At 48.4% G+C, this 16,806-nt stretch overlaps 1 protein-coding gene across 2 annotated transcripts in view; it reads right to left on the minus strand.

Annotated features, from left to right (window-relative positions):
* LPIN1 (lipin 1) overlaps positions 1-5,349 on the minus strand; it is an 80,790-nt gene extending 75,441 nt beyond the window's left edge. For both annotated transcript variants that reach the window (XM_042933651.1, XM_042933649.1), the window contains exon 1: positions 5,061-5,349. In XM_042933651.1, coding sequence (XP_042789585.1) covers positions 5,061-5,105 — 45 coding nt within the window. In that variant the 5' untranslated portion in view covers positions 5,106-5,349. The remainder of the gene's footprint in view (positions 1-5,060) is intronic.
* Positions 5,350-16,806: the final 11,457 nt, after the last annotated feature.

Here is a 16,806-nt window from a genome sequence, read left to right on the forward strand (position 1 = left end):
GGGGGGATGGGAGCTCTGAACGTCCTGTGCTGCAAATGTGGGGTCGCCTCCTCAGTTTGAGTGTGAGAAGACACTCATATTCTTCTCCTCTTTTCCCCCAGTGTCCAGTGAGTGCTGGGCCCAGAGGGAGGCCTCAGAAGACATGCTGAGTAAACGCCGAAATGATGGGCTGGGTTCAGTTAGCCCAGGAAGGAATCCCTCAAGAAAGTGAAAGTCGATTTCCTGGATTGACGCACAGGTTCCTTGGACTCAGGAGAGCCGAGCTAAATTTTCCTTTCACCCAAGGCAGAGCACTCATATCGCACAGAAGTAAGACGGCAGGCCCCTGTAAGGGATATCAAAGATGACAGAGCACTATTCCCTTGCCTCAGCGTCCAGGGGAACACTTCCTCAGTATCCTTCCAGCCTCTCTCTCCAGCCGTCATCCCTCCCAAGTCTGGTGAAGGGCACTGTCCAATCGCAGCTCCAACGGCATAAGGGTCAATACGAATCAAGAAAAAAAATGCAGTCCTCCCTGGTGCGCTCAGAGAGAAAGAAACATTTCCTTTCCCCCCTTTCCTTAGAGCCCTAACTATACAACACTTATTATAAATTCCTTCTCTGCCCCTTTGGGATGTGAGTAAATCTCCTTAAAAGGGAGATAAACCTCTGAGCACCTGTGCAACTCAGAAGCGCGTTGGGTCTCTCCCAGGGCTCAAAAGAGGGTGAGCACCTGACTTTGGCCATGCCTCGCTCTGGGGTGCAGAACTAGCCCCTGTCGCACAGGATACCAGAAGTTTCCTTCTGCCTTTGGGTAGAGGCCATGAGCCGACAAGATGGCCGCCCCATTACCAGGTAAGCTGGGACCAGGTGCGGGTGACAAACGGTGCTGTCAATGCTCCTGCTTGACAACCAGTTGTCATTTCACGTGACAACACTGTGCAGCGCGTTGTATCAGCCTGACTAGACAGAGGGATGAGACTTCTTCCCGTCACCGTAATCTCTCAGCCGGTCGCCTGTGATGCGCATCCTGTTCCGGTTTGATGCTTATTCGGCACACTTCTTTTTTTTTTCTCTCTCTCTCGCTTCATGGAGAGGTTTTCTGGGGGAGGGGGAGATTTTGGTCGAGGCTGACAGTACAGGGTAGCTAATGTTAATTCAAGAGAGATGAGGTGCCCACCTGATTGTGGTCACAGGTCAAGGTCGAGTTGTGATTACTGTCTTCCATGCCTCATCCCGTGAATTCTCCCTCAAAGGGTACTAGGTAGGAGTCCAAAGGGTCCACGGATAGAAAGCACAAAGCCATGAACTTATCGTGGCAACAAATTCAGTCTTCGTCTCACTGACTTCTAACTCAAATTTACTCGCATCTCCTTGCATTGTGAGGGTCTGTAACAAACGCGGTCGTATTAACCGTGCCTGTGACCAACACCCACACCCGCAAAAAAACCTCGCGGACATCTTCGTGCCACATCAGAGTGGGGGCAGACACCGCAAAATATCGTGGACGCTCCTTACTACTCGAAGATTACGGTTGCTATTGGATCTGCTGCTTGGGGACAGGAGACACGAGGAAGTCAGGTGTCCAAGACCCGGAGACAGGCGGCCGGCCTCCACAGAGGTTTAGTCAAAACAACAGAGACCCTCTACCCCCACCACCCGACACCGTCAGGCCAACGGGAACCGCAGGGCAACGAGAAGAGCCAAGGAGAGAAAAAAATAACATGCCAAGGAACCCTCTCTGAAGTTCAGCGCAAAGGGAAGGTCTAAAGCATATATCTCCGATAAACCCACCCCTAGCCTGCAACACAAAGTGTGCCAAAAGGAACCAGACAGGTGGGGAACTGAGGGTGACCACCACAGTAGCTCATGCCTCCACACCAAAGGCCCACCAGGAGGGAGAGCAGGTCCCTCTCTGGAGATAAAAACAAAACTCGTCTAAGTCTCTACGGTTCTACCAAGATGTCCAGCTTCCAAGGACAAAATCATGAAGCAAATGAAAAGGTAAGGAAAACAACGACAATAACAATACGCTCCCAAGAGACAGCGATAGTAAGAGCCAGACTCGGGTATGACATAGATGTTCGAACTATCTGATGTGGATTTTTTTTTCTAAAACGAACAAACAGGTGAAAGTCTGTAATGCGTAAGGTAAACGTTACGCAAGGTCAGATGAGTGATTTCATTGGAGAGATGGAAACTGTGGGAATCCGATGGAAACGCTAGAAATGAAAACATACCGTAATGAAAATGGAGAACAGGGCATCTGAGAGCTTGAGTCAATATCAAACGGTCTAACCTTCATCTAATGGAATCGCAGGAGAAGACAGGGAGAGAGCAGGGCAGAAGAAATATGTAAGGATATAATGACCTAGGATTTTCCAGATTAGTGACAGGCGGCAAAGCACAGATCCAAGATCCTCAAAGAACACCAAGCAAGCCAGCAAGATAAATATCACACACATGTGCACACAGGCATGCCGTACTTGAACTCGTGAAAATAAAAGCAAAGAGAAAACCGCAAAGACAGCCAGAGAAAAGACAAATTACACAGAGAAACAAGGTAAGAGTTACAGATCTGAACTCGTTTGTTATTTGATGTATGGATGTATGCATGGATAGATGGATGGATAGATGACCAATCGACTAATCGATCAATGTGCATGTGGTCTAAGCATGGGTTACTATACATGCAAATATTTTTATCTCTTTCCACTGAGAGGGACTAGAAGCAGTGACCCTCCAGTAGCAATGAACACACACACACACACACACACACACACACACACACACACACACCCAGGTCTTGGTTTTTCAATACCATTTTCCAGGGGCGCCCGGGTGGCTCAGTCAGTTAAGCGTCCGACTTCGGCTCAGGTCATGACCTCACGGTTTGTGAGTTTGAGCCCCATGTTGGGCTCTCTGCTGACAGCTCGGAGCCTGGAACCTGCTTCGGATTCTGTGTCTCCCTCTCTCTCTCTTTCTGCCCCTCCCCGTGCTCTCACTCTGTCTCTCACTCTCTCTCTCAAAAATAAACACTAAAAAAAGTTAAAAAAATAAGTAAATACCATTTCCAATCAAAGAAACTAGGGTTTGTTGGAGAACTGATTCCAGGGCCTAAGCAGGGGAAATAGCAAAAGCTCCTAGAGAGTCTTGTGAGACCACAAAGTAAGGAAGTGCCAAGAAAGAAAGGAAGAAAGAAAGAAGGAAGGAAGGAAGGAAGGAAGGAAGGAAGGAAGGAAGGAAAAGGAAAAGGAAAAGGAAAAGGAAAAGGAAAAAGAAAACGAAAAAGAAAGAGAAAAAGAAAAAGAAAAAGAAAGAAAAAGAAAGAAGATGGGCAAGCATGTCGGAAGAGTACAGGAACCGACCCAGAAGACCTCCCAATGGCCGAAGCTGGACCTTGTTCAACAAGATAACACTATTAGATTACAACCCAAATAACTCGAAAAAGTTTACGAATCCATACGGATATAAGTAATAACTGAATTAAAAGGTGAATGATGATGATGTAACTCTTCCTTAAAGAAGAATTCCAATTAATAAGTTTAGAAAAATGGGGGAAGTAGGAAAACCACCATTATAAAACCCCAGTAATGACTGCCATGGGCAGGACCCACCAATGGAAGCTAAGGCTGGTGCGCAAAGGTAAAAGCAGGAAGAGAATATTTACAAGGTTTCAGAATACTTAGTAATTACAAAGGGAACTCGGCGTGCAAAGTCCTGGCCTACACCGCGTCGACCAGGCTATTGAGGCTAACATCTCGGCGATGAGCAGTGACGCCACGTGTCCCCCAGTAGGACGCACTGGGGTGGTACGTAATCTCTGTTACCTTTTTCCCAATAACACGACAACTTCAACACGATCATGGAATAAAACATTAGACAAGCCCAAATTGAGGGACCTTCTAACAAAGCAACTGAGGCAACTCTTCAAAAGAGTCGGGCTCAGGAAAGAACGGGGATTGAGGATTTGTCACAGACTTGAGGGGGACCAAGGGGACGGGACGACTCAGTGCCATTGAGGATCTGGGGTTCAATCCTGGAACAGGAAAAGCAGCTGGTAGAAAAACTGGTGAAATCTGAATACATTCTGCAGCTTTGTTTTTAAAAAATGGATCGCTCGTCCAACATTGCCACATGTTTTTAATATAAAATGGTTAGTAAAGACCCAAAGCCCCAAGGAGTCTGGGAGAAAGAGCTGGGCACCGACATGGAGAACTTACTCCATGCCAGATGCCAGTACATAGGTCTAAATGGCATTTCCTTTGCATTTCCCATGTTAATAAGATAAAATATTGGAACGATCATTTTTATAAATTAGAATTTTATAATATGGCCATGGTTTATCCTTCTTAGGACTCCATGAGAGGGCGCGTGGGTGGCTCAGTCGGTTAAGGGTCCAACTTCGGCTCAGGTCATGATCTCGCGGTCCGTGAGTTCAAGCCCCGCGTCGGGCTCTGGGCTGACAGCTCAGAGCCTGGAGCCTGCTTTGGATTCTGTGCCTCCCTCTCTTTCAACCCCTCCCTCACTTGTGCTCTGTCTCGCTCCCCCTCTCTCTGACTCTCTCTCTGAAAAATAAATAAACATTAAAAAAAAGAATTAAGTTAGGCTTTGCCCGAATTTTTTTACAAATTCCGTTCTGATTTTAAATGACTGGGCTTACCCCATAATAAACTGGGCCAGAGTTCAAGAACATGTAGAATGTGACTTCAGCCTGCTTCGGATTCTGTGTCTCCCTCTCTCTCTGCCCTCCCCCGCTCGCACTCTGTCTCTCTCTCTCTCAAAGATAAATAAACATTTAAAAAAAATGTTTTTTAGAAAAAAGGACTCCATGAGAAGGCATTTACACTTAATAGATGATGGGATTTGTATAAAACCCCGGAGCAAACCAACTAACGGAAGGTAGAGTTGAAATGCCAAGAGCCTTGGTATAGGCTTTAGGGTCCCTGAATGTCAGTCAACTGATTCCATCCTCCGGTGAGCTCTGGGCCCGAGAAGCCAGCGTGGGGGAGATTTTGACATATAATATAGGCAAACCGTTAAAACCTCATTGTGCTCCACCCTCCCCCCCTGACATTTACCTTAGCTGCTAGAAAAAAGCCTTCTCTCTCCAAGTTGAAGGACATATTGGCAGGACATCATTCAACTTCGTTAACTTCACACGGAGGTCCCTGCTCACGGGAGCTTTGGCCTGCTGGTCAACCTTCCTCATTCTCCTTGTTGTCTAGTTCTCAGCTGGCATGGCCGCCCCTTACTGGCCTTCGTTAGAATAGGCATGGCTGGCTCCTCCCTGGTCTTGCCCTTCTCTCTCCTTCCTCCTCATCTTGCCCCGAAGCCCTCCTCCCTCCTATTTTCTCTTCTTCTTCATCATCCTTTCCTTTGTAAGGGCTCCAGGAAAAGCTCATTGTTAGGTGGCCCACTATGATGACACCGCTGGGGCTATGATGTCAGTACTTGGGGGTGCCCAGATGAGAGAGATAAGAGAGATGAATGAGGACGAAGTAGGGCTGCTCCATGGGGCAGGTTTGAGCCCAGCCCTGGATTCAGAGCAGAGCCTGGTCCACACTGGGGCGGATAGGAAGCTGGGAGCATAGCATCACCCAATTTTTTTCACGGAATCGGATTTTGCCTTGCCGATTTCTGAGTTCACAACGGGCTAACGGGAGGGGACTTGCAAAAAAGCAGTCCTCCAACAAACTGAGGATATTCTGAAGGAGGAAAATAACTCACCCCTTTTTTACCAAGCGTGGAAAAATTTGGAGTTATCTAGTACATCTATGAAAAGAGATTTTTGTATTAGATACTGTTGCAGGGGGAAAAAATCAATTCCCAAGAAATTTAAGGCTATGTAAGAACTCTTAAGTCATATGAAGCCTAACTCATGGGGGGGGAATTATGAATGGTGGCAAGATACAAGTGTTGAATTATTGTCTAATCAACTAAAGGTAGTTTTAAACTGGTGGTAAATGTAAGGTTATTCCACAGTCAGAATGGAATCCTTCGAAATTAAGACATGACTTCCACGCAAGCATCAAAAGTCTTTGCTCAGATGGGGCCCTGAGAGCCCAAAGTTTTAAGATTAGAAGTGGGGTTCTCTGGGCGCCTGGGTGGCTCAGTCGGTTGAGTGTCCAGCCTCGGCTCTGGTCATGATCTCGAGGTCAGTGGGTTCGAGCCCCGTGTCAGGCTCTGGGCTGACAGCTCGGAGCCTGGAGCCCGCTTCGGATTCTGCCCTCCCCCCCTCGCACTCTGTCTCTCTGTCTCTCAAAATAAATAAACATAATTTTAAAAATTTTTGAAAAAAGAAGTGGGGTTCTCTGTTCTTACTACCAAATGTTACACATCAGTGTAGAAGGTGAAATTTGAAAATACCCATTCATGGACCACTGGCCACCTCATTCTTCAGGAAAATCCAGAGTGGGAGCCAGCCCTCTCAGTCTCCCAGACGTCTGCCTCTGAAACCTGCCTCTCCCTGCCCACGTCTTCTTTGGATGGTGCTTTTGAATCTTAATGGAAAAGGCACATTTGAAGGATGAGTTCTTACAAGGAAGAGAATTTTTTTCTTCCGTCTCCAGCTCTTGGTGCCTTGGATAGCTTTGTGGTTACCGCAGAGTCCTAAAAAGAATGTTCTAATGTCAAAAGGGTGGTAGGCTCTGGTAACCACCTGGGATTTGCACATCGCTTTTACTGACTTGTCCTTATGCCATGCAGCACCTTTTAGTGAATTGCGCAAACGTGGCAAGTTCAGCTGTCCTGGGTAAGAGAAAGCAGTGGAAAGCAGTGGTACATAAAATATTTACAAGTCCTTTCAACTAAATACTAGTTTTTCTTTTTTTTAATCATTATATTTTATTTTACTAACCTTTTCTATAGTTTCTCCAGATCTTGTCAACTCTTCCTTAATGAAAATTTGGGGGCTAAAAAATATTCACTTGCTCCTTGAGTTGTGATTCTCATCTTCCAAAGTGTACTCCAGGGTGCAGTACTCTCCTGAGACCGGAAGGGGTGTTACCAAAGCCAGCATGTTCAACGGGCCATGCGATTCCAGCTCATGTAACGACCTGCCAGCCTCAGGAGAATAAGATCACGTAGCTCTGCGTTTTCCCAACCCCGTGACATTGGGCTGCACAGATACGTCTGTTGGCCTGAAACAAAGGAAATCCTTTTTTCTAGTCTTCTCTGCAGGTCAGACCGCACCCGCAAAGCCACATCCAGGGCTGGTCATCAGACCTGAGAACCGTAGGGATGGCAGCATTTTCTGGTTGGGAGAGAACGATCCAGTGTGAAAGGGAGGGCTGGACCCCTCTCCGAGTGTAAGAACCGAAGCTGTGGAACCTGCGGGAAGCCCTGTGTGAGGACACAGAGCAATGGAAGTCTAGTACCAAGGGCTGATAGGCAAGAACAAGCTTATGTTTGTCTGTAGATCCCAATGTGTGATGGCGGCGATAAGGACCTAGCGAGAGAGGTCAGACCCGGGCAATCTGTACTGGGCCTGCAGCCCAGGGGTTCCCAGCCGGACCCCTGATCGGAAAGGGCTTATGGAAGGTTTTCCAAACATGAGGCAGCAAAATGAACTGGAATCCCGACTGCTACTCCCAGCCCTGACTCAATGAATTAGCTCTCTCCTTCTTCCTGTCTTCCAGACGGAACTGCTCTGTCTTCTGCAGAAGCAGTGTGAGAATTCTAGGTCAGCAAAAGACACAGAAACACTGATTCAAAGGGAAACGTGTTCCCCTCTGTGTACTGCAGCATTAGCTACAAAAGTCAAATTAAAGAAGCAGCCCAAGCGATATACACAATGGAATATTACTCAGCCATTAAAAAAAAAAAATCTTGCTGTTTGCAATGAGCCAGAAAGTAGAATGCTAAGTGAACTAGGTCAATCAGAGGAAGACAAATATCAGATTATTTCATTCATATGTGGAATTTAAAACACAAAACAGATGAACATATGGGAAGGGGGGAAAAAAGAGAGGGAAACAAACCATAAGAGACTCTTAATGATAGAGAACAAACTGAGGGTTGCTGGAGGGAGCGGGGGTGGGGGGATGGGCTACATAAATGAGTGACGGGCACTAAGGAAAGCACTTGTGATGAACGCTGGGTGTCGTATGTAAGTGATGAATCACTAAATTCTACTCCTGGAACCAATACTGCACTGTATGTTAACTAACTAGAATTGAAACAAAAACTTTAAATACACACACACACACACACACACACACACACTGATCCCAAGAATAAGCTGATTTCAAAAGACAGTTTCAGATCTGTCCCTGAGCCAGATTCTACCTGTAGAATCCGGAACCCAGGTTCTATCTGTAAGGTAATCCAAGTCCCTACAGGGAAAGTGGCTACCCCCACTCTTCACGCTGGATTTGACCCGCGCCTCAACCAAATGCTGTATTTCCCTCCCAGAACAGTGAGCATGTTTTTTGTGTGTTTTTTTTTTTAATTTTTTAATGTTTATTTATTTTCTTGAGAGAGAAAGAGACAGAGCATGAACGGGGGAGGGTCAGAGAGAGAGGGAGACACAGAATCCGAAACGGGCTCCAGGCTCCGAGCTGTCGGCCCAGAGCCCGACGCGGGGCTCGAACCCACAGACCGCGAGATCATGACCTGAGCCGAAGTCGGACGCTCAACCGACTGAGCCGCCCAGGCGCCCCAGTGAGGATGTTTAAAAAAAAAAAAAGAATCCCACAGGTTTTTCAGGAATCTAGGGTATCCTAGGTAGGGTGTGGCTCTGGGGAACCTGGATTCCAGTCTGTGCTCTGTCACTTATGAGACCCTGCACGTGTCACCTCAAGACCTCGGCCTCCATATTGGAAAGCGAGGAAATGGGCATAAAGGATCGTGAGCTCTGACCTGTCTGCAGGGTGACTCCGTGGGCCCAGACGTGCATCATCATCACTGCCCGCCCATCCCCCCAAACACACAGGCGTAAGCGTGAATCCGGTGTCCGTGGCACCCCTGGGCATCTCTAATTATTTCAAAGGATGCTGAGATAGTTTCAAAAGAAGAAACTCATGTGAATTCACTTTAATTTTAAAACAGATAACATACTGGGGCGCCTGGGTGGCTCAGTAGGTTAAGCGTCCGACTTTGGCTCGGGTCATGATCTCTGCCTCACGAGTTCGAGCCCCACGTCAGGCTCTGGGCCGACAGCTCGGAGCCTGGAGCCCGCTTCGGATTCTGTGTCTCCCTCTCTCTCTGCCCCTCCCCCGCTCACGCTCGGCCTCACTCTGTCTCTCAAAAATAAATAAATGTAAAAAAAAAATTTTGTAATTGTTTGAAAAATAGGTGACACATTACCAGATACTTTCTCCTCTCCCCCCGCCCCCACCTCGCCTGGGAATGCGTAAGTGAAGATTTGGGCGTCACTAACCTAATTAGAGGACGTTCTAAGCCCCGTAAGACCAAAAAATCCATTGGGAGCTTTTTGAATTTCAAATGGGAGGGATGGATGGAGGCCAGGAGCGAGGGTGGGCAGGCAAGGATGTATCCCTGTGCCAGTGCTGTTTAGTTCTATCACGTCCTGCTCTGTTCACGTTGAATCCACACAAGCGTGGTATTGCTCAGCCAATGCTCTGCTGGGCCACAGGGTCCTCGGGAGACCCAGAGACAGATGGATCAGCTAGAGAGCATCAGAATGAGGGCGCATCACCCTCACACACACGTACACACACACACACACACACACACACACACACACGTGAGTGCGCACACACACTCCTCCAGAGCCAGCATCACACATCTGACCGCACGTCAAGTGTCACTGCTGCCCTGGCTCCCCTTTTCTACGTGCAGGCCAAGCTCAAGCCACACCGGATCATTTCCATTCCTTTATGCTTGCCCTGTTCCCTTCTACCGCAGGACCTTTGGACATGCTCTTCCCTCTACATGGAATCTTCTCACCTCTTCACCTGGTTACGCACTTATTCTTTAACCTAATTCAACCACCACTAACCTCCCTGACTATATCAGTTCCCCCTGCTAGACACTCTTACTGTTCTCTAAGTCTTTTATTTGAAGGATTTATCAGAGTTAGAATGTTCCATTTGTGTGTACGATTACTGTAAAATCCCTCTTCAGCAGATAGACTCTGTAGGAAGGAAAAGACCATTTCTGTGTAAGTATCTAGCACAGTGCCTGGCACACAATATCCGCTCCATAAATATTTTTTTAAGTTTTTTATTTAAATGCCAGTTACTTAACATACAACGTAATATTCGTTTCAGGCATACAATATAGTGATTCTTCAGTAGTATTTTTAAAGAAATGTTTAAATGTCATTTCATGGGTCATAATGCCTGGTTGCAAACACATATTCATCATAGTAAGAAGGATAAGAACCCAGCTATGATAAAAATATAATCATCCTAACAAAAAGAAATGAAGCACGTATTAGTGTTAATGCCAACACCCTTATCAAGAACGAAGCAGGAGGGGAGTCCCCAAGAATGCACTCATTTATGCAACAAGCCATTTCTGAGTGTTTAGCATGTGATACACTATGGGGATAAACCATGAAGAGATGCCTCTGTTCTCAAAGAGACCAAGATCCAGAAGACAGATAGCGTCTCCAGCAAGGGAAAACAAGTACACAAAATTCAGAACAAGTTGCCCACTGGGGAGGGGAAAGGGATTGGTAAAAGGGAGGATTGTGAATACACGCTAAAATGAGACATTCGTACGAGATTTCAACTCGCAAATGAAAAAGGGGTTCTTGGGATATCTCTATACAATCGAAGAATTCACCGAACAGAAAATGACCATTCTCTAGAAGTTTCTAATGAATTGCACTATCGCTTCATCTGGTTGTGCTAGTACGGTGTCACTAATCCATGCGGGACAAACATTGCAGAGTGGGGTTATAATGGTTCTTGCTAAAAAACAAAAACAAAAACAAACAACCAATTGGCTGCAAGAGACACCACAGCGCATTTCTAGATGGGAACGCAGTGACTGTCATGGGGCACCTGCTGGACAAGGAAGAAAAGGGGCCACCAGCCCAGGAGAACCTCAAACAGGTGCCCGAGCCAGAGCCACGTGGCCCCCGGGGACACAGCCAGCTCCCTGGCTCTTTATTCCAAAGGAACTCCAGCCATCGGTGCTCCCAGGCAACTTTCCTGTTCCATCCATGCTAACTAAAAACAGACAACCACAAATCACCAGGCATTTGAGGAAAAGCAGCAACATGAAATGATAAACAGGAGGGGGGAACTCCACCCCTGAAGAAATTTAAAGATGATGGAGGGTCAGGGCACCAGGGTGGCTCAGTCAGTTAAGCATCCAACTGTGGCTCAGGTCATGATCTCACGGTTCGTGGGTTCCAGCCCCACGTCGGGCTCTGTGCTGACAGCTCGGAGCCTAGAGCCTGCTTTGGATTCTGTGTCTCCCTCTCTCTGCCCCGCTCATGCTCTGTTTCTGTCTCTCTCTCTCTCAAAAATAAATGAATATTTTTTAAAAATTAAAAAAGAAAAAAGGAAGTCAGTGAAACGACGCATTCACCATTCTGTGAAACATTATTATCAGCCTCAAATTCTAATTCCCACCAAACCATCAAATGGGAAGCCGAATTTATTTTTTTGTTATTTTTTAAAATGTTTATTTTTTTATTTTTGAGAGAGAGAAAGAGCACGCACGAGGAGGAGAGGGGCAGAGAGAGAGCGCGAGGGAGAGAAAGAATCCCGAGCAGGCCCCACCCTGCCAGCACAGAGCCGGATGCAGTGCTCGAACTCAGAAACCGTGAGATCACGAGCCAAGCCAAAATCAAGAGTCAGGACAAGTCAACCGACAGAGCCACCCAGGCACCCAGGAAACCACATTTAAAAAGAGTTCAAGACATGCAAGGATTCGAAGACTTGTCTTCTGTGTCCCTTTTCTGGGAGGCCGCATAAAAAACGACCTCCAGCTTTTGGTTATTTGCAAAGAATAAATTAAGAAAGAAGAAAACAAGAACCTGGGTGACAGCGGACCTCGTGAGGGCCTCCGAACATAACAGCTCTGATGCAGGATTTAAGAGCGAGCGGGAGAAGGGCCGTCTCCAGGAAAGAGATTCTAGGGAAAAGGGCACCTGCACAGAGAGCGAGTCTGGGAAGGCAGAGGCCATGCTAAGGGGACTCAGTGCAGGGAGTAAATGACGAGAATTAGAAACGGCTCAACAAGAGAAACTTCTTTCGGACGCAGCTGGTGATAGTGCTTAGGAACCAAGTCTCTGCAGCCGAAGGCGTGGCTTCAGATCCTAACCCCGCCACTTACTAGCTGTGTGACCTTGGGCCAGTGGCTCAACATCTCTCACACGGAGACGATAACAGGACCAGCTCACGGGGCTACTGTGAGAAGCTAAACGAGTCAGTGTGGTCGAAATGCTTTTAGGAAAGAACCCATCACATAAAGTACCATATAAAGGTCTATTAAATAAAGAAGAAAACCAATGAACTACATAAAAATCGTGGTCATCCAAATAGAAAAAAACAGATCCCAATGACAGCAAGTTAATATTTTAAAGGCTGTTGAAAACAGCTTAAGATGTTGGAAATGTGTTAAAATGTTTAAAATACATGTATTTGGGGCGCCTGGGCGGCTTGGTCGGTTAAGCGTCCGACTTCGGCTCAGGTCATGATCTCACGGTCCGTGAGTTCGAGCCCCGCGTCGGGCTCTGTGCTGACAGCTCAGAGCCTGGAGCCTGTTTCCGATTCTGTGTCTCCCTCTCTCTCTGCCCCTCCCCTGTTCATGCTCTGTCTCTCTCTGTCTCAAAAATAAATAAATGTTAAAAAAAAAATTTTTTTTAATACATTTATTTGTATGTGTATTTATATAAATGTAAAATTTAAATATGCATTAATTCTTAAATTTTAGTTAACAGACAGTGCAATGCTGGTTTCAGGAGTAGAATTCAGTGATTCATCACTTGCCTGCAATACCCAGTGCTCATCCCAGCAAGTGCCCTCCTTAATGCCCATCACCCATGTAGACCCTCCCCCACCCACCTCCCTCCAGCACCCCTCAGTTCGTTGTCTATCGTTAACAGTCTCTTGTGGTTTGTTTCCCTCTCTTCTCTTCCCCCCGCCCCCGCCATATGTTCATCTGTTTTGTTTCTTAAATTCCACACATGAGTGAAATCTTGTTTTTGTCTTTCTCTGATTGACTTATGTCGCTTAGCATAATACATTTGAGCTCCCCGCCGTTGCAAATGGCAAGATTTCATTCTTTTCGATGGCTGAGTAATATTTAAGTACATATTAAATGCACCTTTTAAAGGGCACATCAAAGATATTGTTAAGTAAGTATGGGCTTAAAAATCATGAAAGCGATGGTTTCCAAGTGATAGAATCAAGTAAAAGCTTAAGGACAGTGTGTCAGGGCGGGGGACGGGGTGGGGGGGAGCAGAGAGTGGGAAGTACACATTTCTCCTCCTAATGAGGCAAAAGCATCCAGGGAAAACACACCTCCCCCAGGAAGAACACATCGGGGAAAAGAACCCCATATATGAGAAAGGCAGAGTCTGAGCACAGAACCAACTAAACCAGGGTGAGATTACACATAAGCGGCAGAGCGTAAGAAACAAGAATGCCTTTGCGCCTGTTCCATGAGAATCAGCTAGATTCTCCTCCATCAGAGCGGAAGCCTCAGGATAACGTGGAGACAGGTAAACAGACCAGAGGTAGGACCAGGAGACCGTGACCCTCTACCGTGGCTGGTATTTGCTAGTTGATTTTCTAGAAACTGGGTACCCACAGTGCTTTGATATAAGTTTTCAAAACTAAATTTAAATCTGGACAGAATCACTTCCCGCCCCGCCCCCCCCCCAAATATGCTCCCTCCAAAACGACTGCATTTTAAATCCAGTCCTTTAACAACTTAAAGACAACTTTTCAAACCCAAAGCAGCAAGTCTCAAGTAACTGGGCCAGGGTAACCCAGGTTTCTGAGAAATGCTGCTCTTCTAAGAACTGTTGCAATCAAAGCACAGGATGGCCAAGGGGGAGGTATTTTCAAGTACATGCCGCTGGTCGTGAGCACAACAGGGAAGATGAGCCAGGCTTCACATAACACACTGTTCCACCACATTCCCTCCCCTCCCGGAGCAAGATGGGTTTAGCAGCTTGGGCGAACATTTCATTGCTCAACGGTCCCTCCAGAATTCAAGGCCTTTTGTCTTGAATGAACCTCTGTCGGGAAGGTGGGGGGAGGGGGGCCGGTGGAGGCAGCAGGTGCGTTGGTGAGGGTGTATTTCTTTGGGCTTCTGTTGCCCAGAGCTACGGTATTCAAACTGAGAACTAGACTTTGTGGGGAAGCTTTCCCGCAGACGTCAGATCCACGAAGAAGCAGGCAGAGGCTTCTCCGCCCTAATGAGCCACGCGTGACTCCGTTATGGCCCGTGTCACCAGGTGCTGTCCCTGTGTCATTCCGTATTCTGCTGCCTCTTCTACTGGTTGGTGAGCCCTCGAACCAAAAAAGACTGATCATGACACATTCATCACTGAATCCCTGGCACCTAGCACATTTGCACAGAGAGAGCCAGAGGGACAGGACGGGCACACAGAGCCCTCCCTTGGAGGCGCCAGCCGCACAGAGTGCCGTATCTCCAGTCCACACCTTGCCCCCGGCTCCAGACCAGACTTCTACCTTCTAGACACCTCCATTCAGACGGTCCGCAGGCCAATAATGAACTCCTCACGGGCCCCCACTGCTTCCAAGCCCACCCCATGACTAGCCTCTAAAGGGGCTGCAGATCTGACGGGGCATCACCTGCTTAAGGACCTTCCATGCCCCCCGCCCCCATTATCATTACCTGGGGGGTAACGTTCACGGTCCTCGGGAAAGCAGACGCGGCCCCCCGCCACTGGCACCCCTGCTTCCTCCTCTCCTCCATTTTCATCTGCCACCGCTCCCCTGGTCCTACCACATGCTCCGGGGTCCCCAGGCTCACCATGCTGCCGCCTCCCTCCACGCCTGGCTAACCGATGGCTCCTTCAAGACGCTACAGAAGACTCACTTTGCCTCGGAAGCATATTTCTGAATCGCGTCTAAGCTCTCCGCCCGCCCGCGCTGAGTCACAAACCCCTCTTCTCTTCCGCACGACGCCTTGCGGGCAACAGCAAGCACGTCGTGTCTGTGACCGAACGAAGCCCCCGTGTGCACCCAAGGTGCCGGAGCTCGGAGTAGGAAGCGAAAGTGCCCGATGACACCCGGACCCTGTGGCCGAGCCTCAGGTCCGAGGCCAGGACTTGAACTCCTAATCCAGCTTCCCTGCCTTAGATGGTCAAGACTCTCTGTCACTTCTCCCCCGAGACAGAAACTTCCTCCTTCTCATCTGCTGTCCCTTGTCTCCTATCTTGTTGGAATGGGGACTCGGCCCTGGGAGGTGGCCTCGGACTGCCTCACGACTGCCAGCCTGCCAGGAGGAGAGGCTCACTTACCAGGACTTCCTGCCTCTTCTCTCCACCATGGAGGATGGCTCCCCTCACTCTGGGCTCAACTGCCACTAACTGCCCACTGGCCAGGATTCCTGGCCTCTGATTGGGCCCCGTCCCCTGCCAGTCCCTTCGGAAACAGAACCGCTCCTCACAGAGTCTGTGCGGCAAGGCCTTCTTCATTCATTTAACTGAGGCCTGCGGGTTCACCCCCCGGGAGAATCTCTCACTCTGGCCAACACCGCATCCGGCCTCCTGAGCCCCCTTGCAAATCCTTCTGGTCCACATTCTGTTCCCGAGTCCCTCTCCAGACTGGTTGTTCTTGTTTTGTATGGTCAAGGCTTAGGACAGCCCACAGAGGGCCAAAGCCGTGTTCAGGCCTTACCACTTCTTCCCCGGATCATTCCAACAGCCTTTTCTTGAGCCTGGCCACCCCCAAACTTAGCCCCTCGAGTCTATCCTCCACAGGAAAAGATCTCTGGGGTATATAAGCAGGTCGTACGCTGTTGCTGCAGCTTAAGGTATATAGTTCCAGGGCACGGCGAGGGCACGATGAGGAAGGAACGGGAGGCATCGGAGGGGACCACGAGATTTCCCTCCCCAGCAGCAAAGGCTCGGCGAGCCAGACCCATGAGGAGTCGAGAAGCTGGGCCTTCGGTCAGCTGAGCCTGCAGCCTCGGGAGATCCACAAGGAAGCATCCGTGGACAGAGTGGGAAGAAAAACACTAAATACAGTCACAGGGACAATCCAAAGGGCCCAGCCTAAGGCCTGGGGACCAGGCACAGGGCCGTGGGACCGAGGCAGGACAACAGAGGAGTCAGAGGATGCAGGAAGAAGATTCGGAACCTGCAGAAGGGGCTTAAGGGGCTTGGGGACAGCTGCAAGGGCTTTTATTAGATACACGTGACCACACCCACCACGAGGACCGTCCAACTGGCGGCCATGGGCACCAATATGACCTTTTCTATTGGCACTAGCGAGCCGTGGAATGCTTTTTAATCACAGAGGTGACAAAACCATTTCCGTGCCTGAGGGAGGAGGGATTCAGGGAGAAGAGGTTAGAAACCACCCAAAATGCTGTTAGCTCTGTCCCGGACATCTCAGTCGCTCCCAAGGAGCTGCGGGCCAGCAGAGCAAGCACGGGGGAGGGGCGGAGTGCTGGTCACGAGGCACGCATCCGTGCGCTGCGCCACCGTGTGTCAGAGTACCTTCTCTCATCTTTGAAACGCAAAAGCAAACTAGCCCATTCACAGCAACTTCACTCACATTAATGTTCGAAGACCACACGTTTCTGATCCATCCAGGGTCTTTCATCATTGGAATCTGAAAAAGAAACACGTGAGAGATCAATCACTGGAAACGTCCTGGAAAGGGACACCGGGACCGACGGCACAGCCTCGTGAATGCACGA

The sequence above is a fragment of the Panthera leo genome, chromosome A3 (genome assembly GCF_018350215.1).
Source record: "Panthera leo isolate Ple1 chromosome A3, P.leo_Ple1_pat1.1, whole genome shotgun sequence".
Classification (NCBI taxonomy): domain Eukaryota; kingdom Metazoa; phylum Chordata; class Mammalia; order Carnivora; family Felidae; genus Panthera; species Panthera leo.